The sequence below is a fragment of the Platalea leucorodia genome (assembly GCF_965183815.1).
Source record: "Platalea leucorodia genome assembly, chromosome: 3".
Classification (NCBI taxonomy): domain Eukaryota; kingdom Metazoa; phylum Chordata; class Aves; order Pelecaniformes; family Threskiornithidae; genus Platalea; species Platalea leucorodia.
Window position 1 is genome coordinate 56,371,713 of NC_138825.1, and position 14,091 is coordinate 56,385,803.

General features: G+C 40.3%; 1 protein-coding gene across 3 annotated transcripts in view; it reads right to left on the reverse strand.

Annotated features, from left to right (window-relative positions):
* Positions 1 to 3,564: 3,564 nt before the first annotated feature.
* Positions 3,565 to 14,091, reverse strand: part of KATNA1 (katanin catalytic subunit A1) — a 19,763-nt gene continuing 9,236 nt past the window's right edge. For 2 of the 3 annotated variants that reach the window (XM_082307263.1, XM_082307262.1), the window contains 7 exons: positions 12,963 to 13,084; positions 11,469 to 11,574; positions 10,927 to 11,085; positions 9,663 to 9,789; positions 8,025 to 8,159; positions 7,623 to 7,749; positions 3,565 to 3,903 (listed from right to left, as the gene is read on the reverse strand). In XM_082307263.1, the coding sequence (XP_082163389.1) occupies positions 3,705 to 3,903; positions 7,623 to 7,749; positions 8,025 to 8,159; positions 9,663 to 9,789; positions 10,927 to 11,085; positions 11,469 to 11,574; positions 12,963 to 13,084 (975 nt within the window). In that variant the 3' untranslated portion in view covers positions 3,565 to 3,704. Of the gene's footprint in view, positions 3,904 to 3,943; positions 6,769 to 7,622; positions 7,750 to 8,024; positions 8,160 to 9,662; positions 9,790 to 10,926; positions 11,086 to 11,468; positions 11,575 to 12,962; positions 13,085 to 14,091 lie in introns of those variants that run through there. The other variant, XM_082307264.1, reaches the window with a different exon arrangement.

The following is a 14,091-nucleotide window of genomic DNA, read 5'->3' on the forward strand; positions in this document are numbered from 1 at the left end:
TACCTGTCCTTACAGCTGGTCTGCGACAGGAACAACTCGAGAGTTGTCTCAATAAACTGACAGCACTGCAGTGGTAGAAGCAGCATTTCTAACACTGAACTGCCTTCAAAAAAAACCCCCAAAAAACCACCCCAAAATACCACCTAGCAGCGCAGCATGGTACACGTCAGCAGAAGATAACAGGGACGCTCTGCAAACTTCCTTTTTTTTTCTTTTTACCTCGTGGGTTTGTACTTTGCGTTTACTTCCTCAAGCTCGGTGGCAGGAGAGCGCAGGGCCCCAGCCATTTGCGGGGCACCCAGCCGAGGAAGGGTGCTGGAAGCGGGGGATGCCTCACTGCTGGCGGGGTGCTCGGGGCAGGCGCGGAGCCCTGAAACGCTCGAGCAGAGCAGCTGCCGAGCTGGAATACGTGGCAGCGACCGGCAGCCCCGGAGCCCCAGGACCGCACCACAAGAGAGCCACCATAACGATAACATAGCCACCTAAGACAGAGGCGATGCTAGCGCTACAGAGGCATCTGCACTGAGAACGCAACGTAGTGAAAGCAAAGACGAGAGGCGGTTGTCATCCGTGGCTAAAGGGGGAACTGCTGAGGCGCTGGCACAGGGACGGTGACTGCACAGACGAGAGGAACGGTCGAAGAGAGTCTTCAAACAGTCGCAGACAAACTCCTTTTCCATGTCTGTGGAAATTAATGTTCTTTCCACTTTATGAACTGGCCCCTTCATTAACATAGTTCAAATAGAAGTGATGTATAAGGCTGAAGTTTAGCTTCTTAGAAGAAAAAAAAAAAAAACAAAAAAACCAAGGAGTCGGATGGACACGATACACGGCAGTCCTTACTGCACAAGCATAGCATGAACTGCAAGGCAGATGGAAATTTGGCAGCTGTTAGCACGTGCTCTTTGCATCCCTGCTTATGAAACTGTAAACCAAGCACCTGCACAGCAACAAGGAGATTAAACTCAATTCTAAACAGCTGCAACAGAAATAAATGAGTGGTTAAGCCTGATAAAGTCTTGGTACCGCTTTACAGCTTGGCTGATTTCCATGAGCTAAGTAACCCTCTTGCCTTCTGTGTCACGTTCTACAACGTTACAAAGCACAAGGGAAGAAATGCTGCCATCAGGTTAACGAAATCAAATAAAAAAAAATAGTGCAAGTCTTGAATAAATGAATTACCAGACAACACTGCTGTGCTATAGAGCTGGAGCTGTCAAGTGTTAAAAAGTTACGGCACCAGTGTTCTGCTTTAACACGTACATGGTCTCGTGCCTTTCAGAGCAGCGCTACTTTGAGCTGGGACCGCTCTGAACCATTTGTAAAACAGTTTAAAAACCTAACACAACTAACGCAGTTTGGAAAGGGCAACTGTTCTGCGTGGCGGTCACGGGAGGTCTCACTTTCCCAGTGCATGAGCTGACAAGGATACAGGTTCCCAGCTGGGGGAAAAACAAACCACCACCACCCCCCCCACCCCCCCCCCCCACCCCCCCCCAAACCCCCCCCCCCCCAAACCCAAACCCAACCCCCAGCCCCCCCAGTCTGTAGGATGGCAGTAGGTTTTTCAGAAAGGCAGCATCTCTTATCTCCCGTTCTCCCGCGCTGTGGCTCTGGCCGCAGCCCCTGTTGCGCCTCGCCCTCGGAGCGCCCCGCTGCCTGTTGAAGACAGGGAGGTAGGCCGCGCTGGCCCTTCCCTCCGGGCGGCAACTCCAGCGGGGGGCTGGCTACCGTCAGGCTCCCCCTTCCAAACCAAAACGAACCCCTGAGCCACAGATTCAGCATCTACCACGTATTACCCCGCTGTTCATGTTGTTCACGCGGAGCGAAGAGGGCCGGTTGAGCTGTAGGACTACGCTACTGCTTTTAAAACGAGGTTTACTTCGGAAGTTCTCAGAACACATCACGCTTTCAGTGTAAGTCAGCGGCCCTGGGCTGCTTCCAAGGACTACAGCTTGCGTATTCTCCCAGCTTACTCAGGTGATAGATTGGATGCTTTGGTTTGCTTGCAACAAAATGATTTATGAGAAGAAATCTCCTCCTGCAACGCAACTGACAGCTATATACTCGTCCTAACATATAAAGAAAAATAAATATTAAGAGAACCCACTTCCTCAAAATACTGCATCTTTGCCTTAACTCGGACACGCGTGGCTATCCTTTTGAAAGGAAAGAGGGAAGTTTATTTTCCATTTTGGAGATGAAAGTCTACAAATACACACACTTGTATACTCACCTGAACGTCTTCCTTCCCTTCATTTCTGGGCTGATCGTGCCAGGTCCACCCAGGGATTCAGGAGCTCTCAACAGTATTTGCATCTCAGTGTCTCATCATCGGCACTGCTGGAAGTCCCTTTTCAGTGTGTCCAGCTGTCACTCATGACATAGCAGTGAATTTTAAGTACGTTAACAAGATACTCACGATAACGCCATTTATACAACTCATTTGCCTTCGACTCAGGCTGCCAGTTTTCATTACCATTTGTCCTTTCCGTCTGCCTCGCAGCATCTGACAGGACACCCGAGCAGGAACCCCACAGCCAGTTTCGTCCAGCACGTATCTACCAGCTGAAACAAGTCCAGACATGTCTGATCCATGAAAAAGCACGCAGTTTAGCTGTAAGCAGAACTACAGCTGGCTGCTCTGAGATAAGCTAGCAGGAAGAAGCGTTTCCAAAAATAATAGGAGATGGACAGAGATGATAGATATTTTAGTTACAATGACCACTGCTGAGCAAAATCTAGAATTATGACCTAAATGGTCACTGTAGAACCGTTCTCCGAGAACTGCTTCTCCATTCCACTCGTCAAGTAATGCAGAAGGAGAATTTAGATTTTACATCAATTGTAAAGTCGGGGTTATGAACAGAAATCAATGGAGCACAAACATGACGCGCACACTGCCTTCTCAGAACAGCCTGACAAGGATAACCGCGTAGTGTAAACCAGGGCCCAACCTGCCAGTCTGGAGTTTTGAAGCTCACAGGGCCAGGCAGCAAGGGAAGAAAGATATTTCAGAATGCCAGAAAGCTTTTGTTCCCTCTCGGACTTACAAGGAGGCCGCACGTGTGACTCTGCGTCACTGCTGGCTGCACAGAGTTATGTTTACACTGGCTGGATGTATTTTAATCTTACTTAATAGATACTGCAAACCAGTGATGATCCTGCCCCTTGCTTAAACTTCAGCTGAACCTCCTGACTGTTGGCAGCGCAAGGGTTGCTGTTCTGAATCTCAGCCTTTGTACAGCTTTTTTATTAATACCTTCGAAACGGTTTAAGGGTAGAATTCTCTACGATCAGCTAGCAAAACCATCTACACAACTGCATCTTGTTCATCCCATTTTCTAGTTCTCGGCATTCCTTACTCATTTAGCAGGGCTAGTTTGGGTTTTTTTGGTGTAATTGCTATTTTTCAAGAGTAAACCCTCTGATCAAGAGTTCGAGTATTAAATTTAAGTAATTTTAAAATCTTGAAGATCAAAGCGGATCCCATCAGTATCTTTCACATTTGAGAAAAGCGGGTAACTTTGGAGCTAGTTCAAAGAGAGCTAGACAGAATTTGCATTTTAAAAAAAAAAATTTATTTAGACATCTGTTGCTCTTAAATTACAAAAGTTAAAAAGAGCACGCAGTGCACTGACACACTACTTATTACTTCTAAAGCTGTTTTAAGACGTAAGGTGGCTTCTTCAAGATAAGACAACTCAGCACGATCCAAATTCAACTATCCATTTCTCATATTTCTCAATGTCCGCAGCAGATACAGATTTAGAAACTTTCTTCAAAGCTATTTCAAAGTCTTCCATAGTTGTTGGCATGTGCATTTCATCTCGGGAAAGATTTCTTATTTCTTCTGGTGTCAAGCCTTCGATACGCCTTCTCATAGCCATCAACGACGCATCTCTATTAAGGATGCAAAAAAAAAAAAAAAAAGCTTACTCAACACAGGTTGACAAGCTCAGTTGTCTGAAAGGCTCAACACAACATTACAGTGAAGCTACCGCAGTCAAAAAGATACAATAAGGAACTGTAAACTTTTATGGGAAGATCTCCGAGTGCTTGTACAACCTACGATACCATGCTATCCGTATTTTACAAACATGGATTTGCCCTCACTGGATCTTCCTATAGCTGCTATTCACAGGCTGGGCAAAAGAGGCGGAGACCCAGAGGTTTATCTAATGCCACTGCATGCCTACGATGTAGCTGCCGGTTATAGTATTTTTAAAACGGGAACAAGGCAAAGTAATGGTTTCACTCCTCGTACGTATAGAAGTGGCTGGAATGTTTTGAATGTTTCCTGGTCCAAATAGGAATCCTGCTTTAGAGGCAGAGGGGTCTACAGTATCTACCTCCACCCTGTACATTCACAGCTAAACGTTCAACTACAAAATCTGTTCAGCCCGTGGCTCCTCAAACTTCTGGCCTCAATAAGCATTATTAAATGTCTTTACAAGCGTGTCATTTTCTTACTGCATTAAGTTTGACTGCATGTGGATTTCCAGCAGTAATATCAGTAGCAGCAGGTGATGAGCTGGTGAGGTGATAAACAGGTAACGCTGAAAGACTGAAGTTCCCGCTAATTCATTGGTATATAGCTTATAATAAGAAGAAAATTTTGTTTAGCAGTAAAAAAGATGGAAGGGTAATCCTGGCGATATCACAACAGTACACATTGTCTTCTAGTTGGATTTAAAAAGATGGTTTCAGCGTATTCTGTTCCAGTTCCACCCCCTCCCCCCAAAGGAAACGATAACTGACAGACTTCGTAGAGTCACTAAATAATTGTTAGCAATTAGAATGCATAATACAATAACTAGAATTTCAGAACAACCCAAAAAAGTTGCCTTGTTGAACCCCATCTTAGTCAACTATCACCATGCTTTGCGAAGTGATAGTTTCATTTAATTTAAATTTAGTTTATTTATTTATTTAATTATTTGTAATTTATTTATTATTATTTCATTTAATTTAAATTTAGTTTCATTTAATTTAAATTCATTTCATTTAAAAATGACTTTATCATCATTTGTGAACTAAAAGCCAGTGTCACAAAATGGGGGGGAGCATCCAATGCATCTCATTTGCCTCCAGACAGTTTACAAAAACCAAACCAAAACAAAAACATCCCACAAAACCAAAACAAAAACAACCCAACCAACCGAACAAAAACCACCCACCATACCCCAACACACCCACAAAATTAAAGTGCAGCTGCCACCGCTTTCTTCTGTAAAGTCATTTTGCTGACAGTCATTCCAACATCAACTCTCAGTGCTTTCTGAAATGCCCCCTTAGCGCCTGGAGAAGCACCAAAGCTCTATTCAAAAAACAAGCAGCCACCCACTGGAACACGCAGCGGGGGTCAGTTCCGTTCCAAAGGCCTTTCAACCTTCACAGTCCGCTCAAAACAACGATTCAGAGTCAGTTCATACTCACATCTAATATGCAATTTAGATGCATTTTACATTTCCTGAATGTCTTATTTTAAAATGAAGTTTCACCTTCATTTTCCTTGGTTATATGCTGACTGTCAGGAACTGTACTGTTATCTCTGACCGGTTTTCACTCTGGCTCAGCAAACTTTGGATTTCACCTCAAATTCTTTAAGGCAGGAGAATAATTTGAGCAAACCAGAGAGTTCTTGGCTCACTTTTTCTTAAGTTTTGCTTGTGTCACTAGCAAGGACTGTTACAGTCTACAAGTTTGACCTTTACTGTGCTTATGTACTGTATGCCTGAACCATACAAAAGCACTTTTAAGTCAGCCATATCTCTTTTTGTCTCAATGTAAATGAAACAATCATGTTTAAGATCTGTTTTTCCTGACACCATTAACAAAGTGTAAATACACAGGCTAGTACGAGTACTTTCTTACTAATTTCAAATCACGCACATCCAAACCCCAGTTTGCCTGGATTTCTGGTTGCTGCCACCTCAGTCATCTCTAAAGAGACTGCCACAGATGAAAGACTCAGGTGTTTCTTTGTGGGCTTTTTGTTGTTTGCTTTTGCTTTGGTTTTTTAGTAGTATTTGTACAAATGGACTTCGATTAAAAAATAAAAAGCAACAGCATATGTGTGTGCATATATAAAAAAATATATATGAAATTGACTCAAAAACATTACTAGTATTCTACCTTTTAAACAAGTGTATTGGTATCTAGTATAAAATTAATTACAAATAACAAACACTGAACAGACCTGAGGAGACAAACTGCACCTAAACCGCACAAAGCAGCAGGCCAGATAAACTCTCTTTCACATAACATGAACCCATTAGCGCAAACTCCTTTCAAAGCACAACCAACACCAAGACTGAGCAAAAGAACACCACAAATTCATCTCACCAACCTACAAATGAAACAAATCTGCGCAACGCTGGCTCAGAGCAACTAACATACCGTCTTTTCCCAGACACTATGTAAGGTTTGTTCAGGAAATAGTACCGAGCCTCCAAACTCTCAGCTCAGCCTTAAGGGATCCTGCTGACAGGGACGCTTTGGTGGCGGTTTTGCGTACAGGCCACTCGCAAAGCGCATCCCTGCAGCACAGCACGTTGTCCTCTCAGGTGTGCTGACACGCGTTTGCAGCGCTGCATTAGGAATCAAAGCAAGAAATGGATCTGTGTTTGAGGAAAGCAACGAGGCGACGTTTTTAATCCAGAACAGTTCTCTTATCTTGTTCAAAGTACAGCCCCACAGCAGTTGCTCTGGCACAACTTGGAGCTCAAGCCTTGCACTGCCACGCTTCAGTGCTACCTCCAAAGCCTGAAAGCATAGTTACACAGGTACTTATTAGATGATGACAACATCTTAAGAAGTTGTGCTTCTTTGCCCCTTAGTGCTGATTCCATAATTTGCCACCGCTGCAACTGTGGCCAGTGCAAATCTTTAGATGTAAACCAGATGACTGATATTAGTCTCTTAAAAAAAAAAATCAGTCCTTTCCTTCCCTTTTCAATTTTTGAAAGAAAAGATTGGGGGAAGGGTTAGAAGGTATTTTTAGTCGATTATTTCAGGAAGCTAGGTTACAGAATAGGCCCACAAATGATTGCATGCAAACAGTACCGAGGAGAAGGGGAGATGGAGGAGGCAGAAGAAAACTGAAGTCAGCCTCATCACTACAGCCAATGTGCTGAGTACACAGCTCTTGTACCGTCACACAACAGCGTACACCTTTTCTGCGTCATGAAGGAAGAACACTCCGCGTTTTTACTTCAGTTATTCTGGCCTCTGCCACTATCACCTCTTACACACGGATGTTCTGCCAAAGTAGGGATAACCTCAGTGGAATGGCTGCAACTCTACAAGTTAAAGTCTACCATCCCGTGGATATTCCTCACGCAAGGAATTTGGTGTACATGAAAGAACACAGAGTTTTACCTAAATCACAGCTTGTTTAGATTAGTATGTTGCAGCTGCTCTTCATCATTATTATATGAAAATATCAAATGGAAATCTAAGTAAATATTAAGGCAGTATTTCACCTTTTAGCCATCCGTAAAAGACAAGTTACAGTCTGTTTTTATCCAACAACTTTAATCATGTAAATTAGTTACTTTACAAACAGTTTTCTCAGCGTTTGTAGCAGTAGTAACACAAATGATGCAATGTTAACATACCTGCATACGTTGGTAATGTCTGCACCTGAATAACCCTCCATTTTCTCAGCTATATTTGCAAGGTCAACATCATCAGCCAGTTCCAGCTCTCGCAGATTTATTCTTAGGAGCTCCTCTCTACCTTTTGCTAATCAAAGAATAGAAAATTGGGTCTATACAACTTGCTTTCTGAAGATAAACAATGAATTGAAGAAGGATAAGAAGGAAGAATGAGAAAAAAGACACTGTACTTGCTACAAAGGTAAACATTCAGTGTTTAGATTTAACCGGGTCCTGAATTCATACATGAATTTGCATACATGTATCAATTAGATTTTTAAACCAGGCGATCAAAACTAAAGGAATATTGATAAAGTTTAGATTTTAGTCTTTTCAACCACTCCTCTCCCAAAGTCTTCATACCTGATGGTAAAGGAATGTAAATTCTCTTTTCTAGTCTCCGCCTTAGGGCTTCATCAATATCCCAAGGAAAATTAGTAGCAGCAAGTACCATGACCATCTTGGAAGGATCATCATTTTCAGTAGCCCCTCCAACACCTGCATTGGAGAAAAGAGGAAGTAAAATGTACATGTGTTTCATGAAATTTCACATGTAGAGAGAACAACATCCACAATTCTGTAATATTAAAGCAGCTACTCTATTGCACTTTAGTGAGTCCAAGTGCAATAGAATCAGTAAGCACAACAGAGGTCAGTTTTTCATCTCTATGACAGCCTGCAAGCAAAAATGGAGACTCGGTTTAATTAGGAGCAGTGGCACAGGCCACTGCTCAGATCAGGAAGTTCCTCTGTATCATGGCTGGAACGCTTTTGCAGCAGAGTTGTTTGTATTTCTGCCATTCAGTGTTTGAATTTTCACATCCTGTAACAGCATGTGAGGAAAACCAAAACAATGCCCCAAAACCATCACCACAACAAAAAAACCAGACACCCACTCCCCCAACAATATTCACTAACAGCCATGCAAAAGAAGCATTAATCCCCTACAAAGTTTCTTCACTTCCGAATTCAGGCCAAATGTTTCACATACGCAGGTGGATTCTTACAAACTGCTGAAGTGAATATTTAAATTTGGTGGACTGAATCACAACTTCTCAGAGGCCAACAGAACACCTCAGTCTCTAAAGTACTCTGAAACTACTACTGTATGAAGAATTCATTTCAATAAACTTGCTACCCTCTGCATTTACTGGTTTTGCTTATAATCACAGGATTGGCCTGCGGAATAGCCATTGTACCTAGTCTGCCTGAAAATTTGCATATAAAACACCATTTATGAACGCTCAAGTAAAAGGACTTCAAATAGTTGTTACTAATAAAATTAGCTTATGTACATACTTGAGTTATGAGAACAGCATTACAGCTCTGCTGCTATTTGAAGTCAAACATAAAAGGGTATCAACATCAGAGAAGCAGAAATAAATATACAAATCTTCTGACTCATAGAATTCTATCACAAATTACTGCATAGATTAGCACGTTTCAGTTGCTCCTTTCCTTCTCCCTGCTCACCAGAGTACAAAAAGGATGCCTCTATAGCAACTTTGTACAGTGTTACCTACTTTTAAACTTTATTGATTTGTGAAATATTATCCAAATAGCTATAATGAACTCAGTGTTTTAAAAAGAAGAATGTCCCAACTACTTCTATAAAAAAATCAGAAAAAAAATTATTATTATTATTGGTTCTTTTGAACCACTTTTTACTTGGTTTTGGAGAAGTGATATGCTAGGTCAAGACTGAGAGGAACAATTAATACTTTTTTTCTTCTGCAGTTTTGAAATCTTGTATTTTCCACCAAATCTTCATTATTCTGGATCAGTAATATAAAGGTCATTGCTCAGATGCTAAAAGATTGTTAAATAATTGGTATCTTTTTTCCTTCCACAACGACAGTTGGAATATTGCTTTTGTATCTTGTTTATCCCAATTTTACGTAAGGCTTTCAAACAAATTGCTTCTGAAGAATGAAGTTTTGATTTTTTTTTTTTTTTCAAGTTTCCTGCAGTCCAGCACTTCCCAGTGATCAGGTTATTTACCATCCATTTGAACTAGCAGTTCTGCCTTCACACGTCGGCTAGCTTCATGCTCCTCTGAAGTTCCCCTGCGACTACAGATAGAATCTATCTCATCAATAAATATAGTTGTCGGGGCATAAAATCGAGCCTAAAGAAAGCAAAAGATAAAGCAGAAACTGAAATGGCAGTCTACTCACATTTAAGAAATAGCAGCATATTCAGAGCTGAGTAATTACGCATTTATCCCAATGAATCTGCTCACAAGTATCAAACAATACCTAACCTTCCCTCTCTTTGACCATTGCACACAACTATAAAGCAGCTGTGCATTCATTAATAACATTTGAGCAGAACAGTTTCTGGCAAAGTCCTATAATTGTTAAGGTTATAAACAAATGTTTAGTAAGCTAAAGGCAGTTTTATACACTAGGAATAACATTTGTAACTGTGAAAGTCATCACAGAATGCTTGAATAAGAACTCAGTTAAAGCTAGGACACCATGATATGGAAACTGTCCAAAAGACAAGTTGACTGCAAAATAACTCTAACCTTTCTGAAAGTGAGAGAGGTCAAAGACAAGGATCTGGAATAATAAAAGCTATTGTCCTACAGCAGTTGAGATGCTGTCCATCGTGTATACACATTTTTGGCTGATAGGCATATCAACTCATTTAATATGATCAAACTATACTGTTAAAAATCTTTTACTTCCTGACTTTTCTGACTACTGCAATTGCAACTCTGCTGCCCCCTTCAGTACTGGGCACCTCAGCAAACACAGCATGCAAACCTGATAACACATTAAAAAAAAAAAAAAAAAGACTACATGTTCTGAGCCGATTTCAACTGTTACGTGCTCTGAAGCCAACTACAGTTTGGAAGTCCACTTATTTTAAGCACAAACACACAAAACCCCACCCATAACAACAACAACAACAAAACATGCCCAGCCTAAGTAGGGTTCTCACCCAGAAAGCAATTAGATTCTACCTCCAGTTTTACGTTCAAGCGTGTTCTACAGCACTCATCAGCTTATAGCGAGCTACCTCTAACGTAGCAAGCTAACCCTGAAAATAAAGATGACCTCACTTTTCAGTTTTTATAAAGCAATTTAGGAATAAACAGATCGTGAATGTACATGGCCAAATCAGAAGGTCCTAAAGTGTTTGAAGCTTGGAGAGCTGTTTATGTATGCTACGAGTTCTACATCTTGGCAAGCTTTCATTATTCCAGAAGGAATTCTACTTCATTATCTCACTATTTATGTTCAGCTACTTTAATCACCATTTCAAACAGCAGACGAACAAGTTTCTCAGATTCTCCTCTGTATTTTGAGGTAAGTGTGGAAGAAGAAACATTGAAAAAAGTAGTCTTGCATTCAGTGGCTACAGCTTTTGCCAGCAGGGTCTTTCCAGTTCCAGGAGGACCAACCATCAGCACACCCTATTAAAATGAAAAAGGACCACTCTTAGGACAAGAATCAAAACAGAGACAATTTCACAGTTTGTTTAATAGTGTAATATTAAAATACTAGATGTAAACTTTCCCTTGAAAAGTTATTCAAAGGTAAGTAATTACTATTGCTTACTTGCAACAGCGTTGCAGCTACATTTACATGTAGCTTACATCTACATGTAGCTTTACATTTACATACATTGTGTTTATCTGGCTGACATCTTTGTTTTGTTAGTACTATTTACCATAGATTTTGTTACTAAAAAGTGGAAAGAATTTATATAAACCGTAAAACACCTGAAATTTCTTCTTCTGCCAAGATCCAATCTCAGAATCTTACTTATGATCACAGGATCAGATTTTTTTCATACCTTCCATGGTCTTCTAATTCCCTTAAAAAACTCTGGCATCCACATCGGTAAAACTACAGCTTCCTTAAGCAGCTTTTTGGCTTCTACTAAATCAGCAATGTCATCCCTGACAAAAAAAGAGAAAGTTGTTTGACAGATTCAGACAGGCTGCAAAAGAATCAGCCCACAGCTCAAAACAATATGCAATTAAACTTATTGTTATGTAGCGGCTCTTCCATAATTCGGGAAAATGAGTTGGATTTATTTACGTTCTAGTGGCAAAAGCCTACAGCAACTACAGTTGACATCCAGCTAGTAGACTCCAGCTGGATGCAAAAGCAAAGAGAGACACATAAGCTATTTCGCTAGAGCACCGTTGTTCTTATTCACAGAAAAAAATAAGCAGAATAAGGCAAGTTGGTTAAACTTATGCTAGTTACAGATGATGCTTTCTTCTTTTGCTGAGAGGTTGGCTGTCCCCGAAATGTGAATATCATCGTTCATCATTACAAGAACAATTTACTGAAGACTAATAAACGGAACTGAATTAAAAAGAATTTTTAGAATCCTTTTTCAGAGTTACAAATGTATTAATTCTTAGATACCTTATAGGCTGGTCTTATTTTCTTGAGGGTAATTCTCAGGGCATTCCACTTAACAGCATGTGCCCAAGTAATATTCTGGTTTCAAAACATATCTATATGGAGAATTAGTTTCAAATCTGAAGTTGTAATTTAAGATTCAATATAAAAACTGATACATATATTTACATATTAAACCAAAACACATCACAGTTGCATGCATATAAAGTTGTCTGTGGGATTGTTCAGGTTTTTTTTTAAAGCCTACTTTATTTGCCAGAAGGTTTTTGCTCACTTAATCCTCACGAAATCACGTAAGCTTGGAAACATTTGGAACACAAAACAACCTCTGTGTAAGGTTTAATATTTAACACATTTATGTAAAGGTACTGATACGTGGTTATATTTTATACTGGTGGTCACATCATGTCCAACAAGATTTCAAAGGGTTCCTATATTGACACAACTTCTTTGTAATTGGTTTTTTATCTTGGTACGCCTCTGGGTAGCAAAACAGGTTCTTAAATGAAGAGACACTGGCGGACACTAGAATCTTACACGTTGCAAAAGAGTATCTCAAAAATTGATTTCAGGACTCTTAAAAAAGTTTGAGAAGCTTTGTATGGTCAGGTTGGACAGGGCTACGAGCAACCTGATCCAAGGAAAGATGTCTCTGCCCATGGTAGGGGGTTGAACTAGCTGATCTTTAAAGGTCCCTTCCAATTCAAACTATTCTATGAATCCATGGGTGGAAAAAAAAGTTCTAAAAATATTCAACTATGCAACAAGTTTAGATGCCTATTTAATGAGTAAAGAAAACCTGTAGGTACTTTTCATATGTAAGCATATGCTAAAATACTTAATTCTTGTCATGTTGTATAAGAGGAAAAAGAAACAACAACTCAGAAAGACTGGCAGTGGTATTCAAACTTACCATCGAATGTTGGGATTCTGAGAAATTATATCTCTTTCCAAAGCTTCTACTAAATCTTTATCATATCCAGTACTATCAAATTTCTTTGGTTCAGACTCTGAAATCTCAGATGTGGATTTGTTCTACATATAAAGGATATAACAACATAAATACATAACAATGGTTATGCTACTAATTGATTTGTATAACAAGACCACAATAGCATCATATTTCTAGAAGGTGGCAACATAAACGAGCATGAAAATCACAAAGCATCCATATTACTGCTGCACTGAAGGATCTGTGCGGTTCACCAGACTTCTGTACTGCCCTGGTCCTGTTTCCTTCTCCCCAAAGCCAGCATATTGTACTGATGCAGTTTCTTTGCTTTAGTAGGTAATCAAAACTGCACACACCTATCGCAGTATAACAGCGTTCGCCTCTTCTCCCAGAGAAATCAAAAACTATCTGAGACAGTAGCTGGGTAGGGGGAATTACGCGTGAGACTGGATCAAAAAGTGTCATACTGAGCTAGAGTATCTCAAATCCTGTAAGTGTCATAGATATGCCATATATATGGGATGCAAAAAAAATTAAACAGGACTTCCATATGTAGGTGAGCAAAGGTGATCTGCAGGAAGACCACAGAAGTAAAAAAAGAGCTAATTAGCTGACACAGAAGCATGGACAAGAACAGCAGAGAAGCAGCTCTGCAGCAGAGCAGAAGCAGAGAAGCTATACTGTTGTAAGGGCTCAAACAGCAGAGACCATGCAACTGAAAGGAAATAAAATGCACTAGACATACCCTGTTTTTTTATACACTTAACAGCAAGCGCTGGTGATGACAGAACAACTGTAAAAAAGAAAAAAGACCTATCCTGTCTCTGTGTGTGTGTATATCCTTAGTGAGAAAGGATTATCAATAAAAAACAACGTAATTTAGCTCCTAATAAAAGTAGTAGCTTACAGAGCTAAACAGTTCCACCCTTGTAGTTTATATTGTTTCCACAGGCCATGACACCTTGCCGCAATGTAAGGTTGCTGAAGCTAACAAACTCTATTATATGGATATTTGATTTATTCAGACTCTGGAAAACTATGAATTTAGTATTTTCAATATGATCTCTTACTCTGGTCATCAGCTGAATTT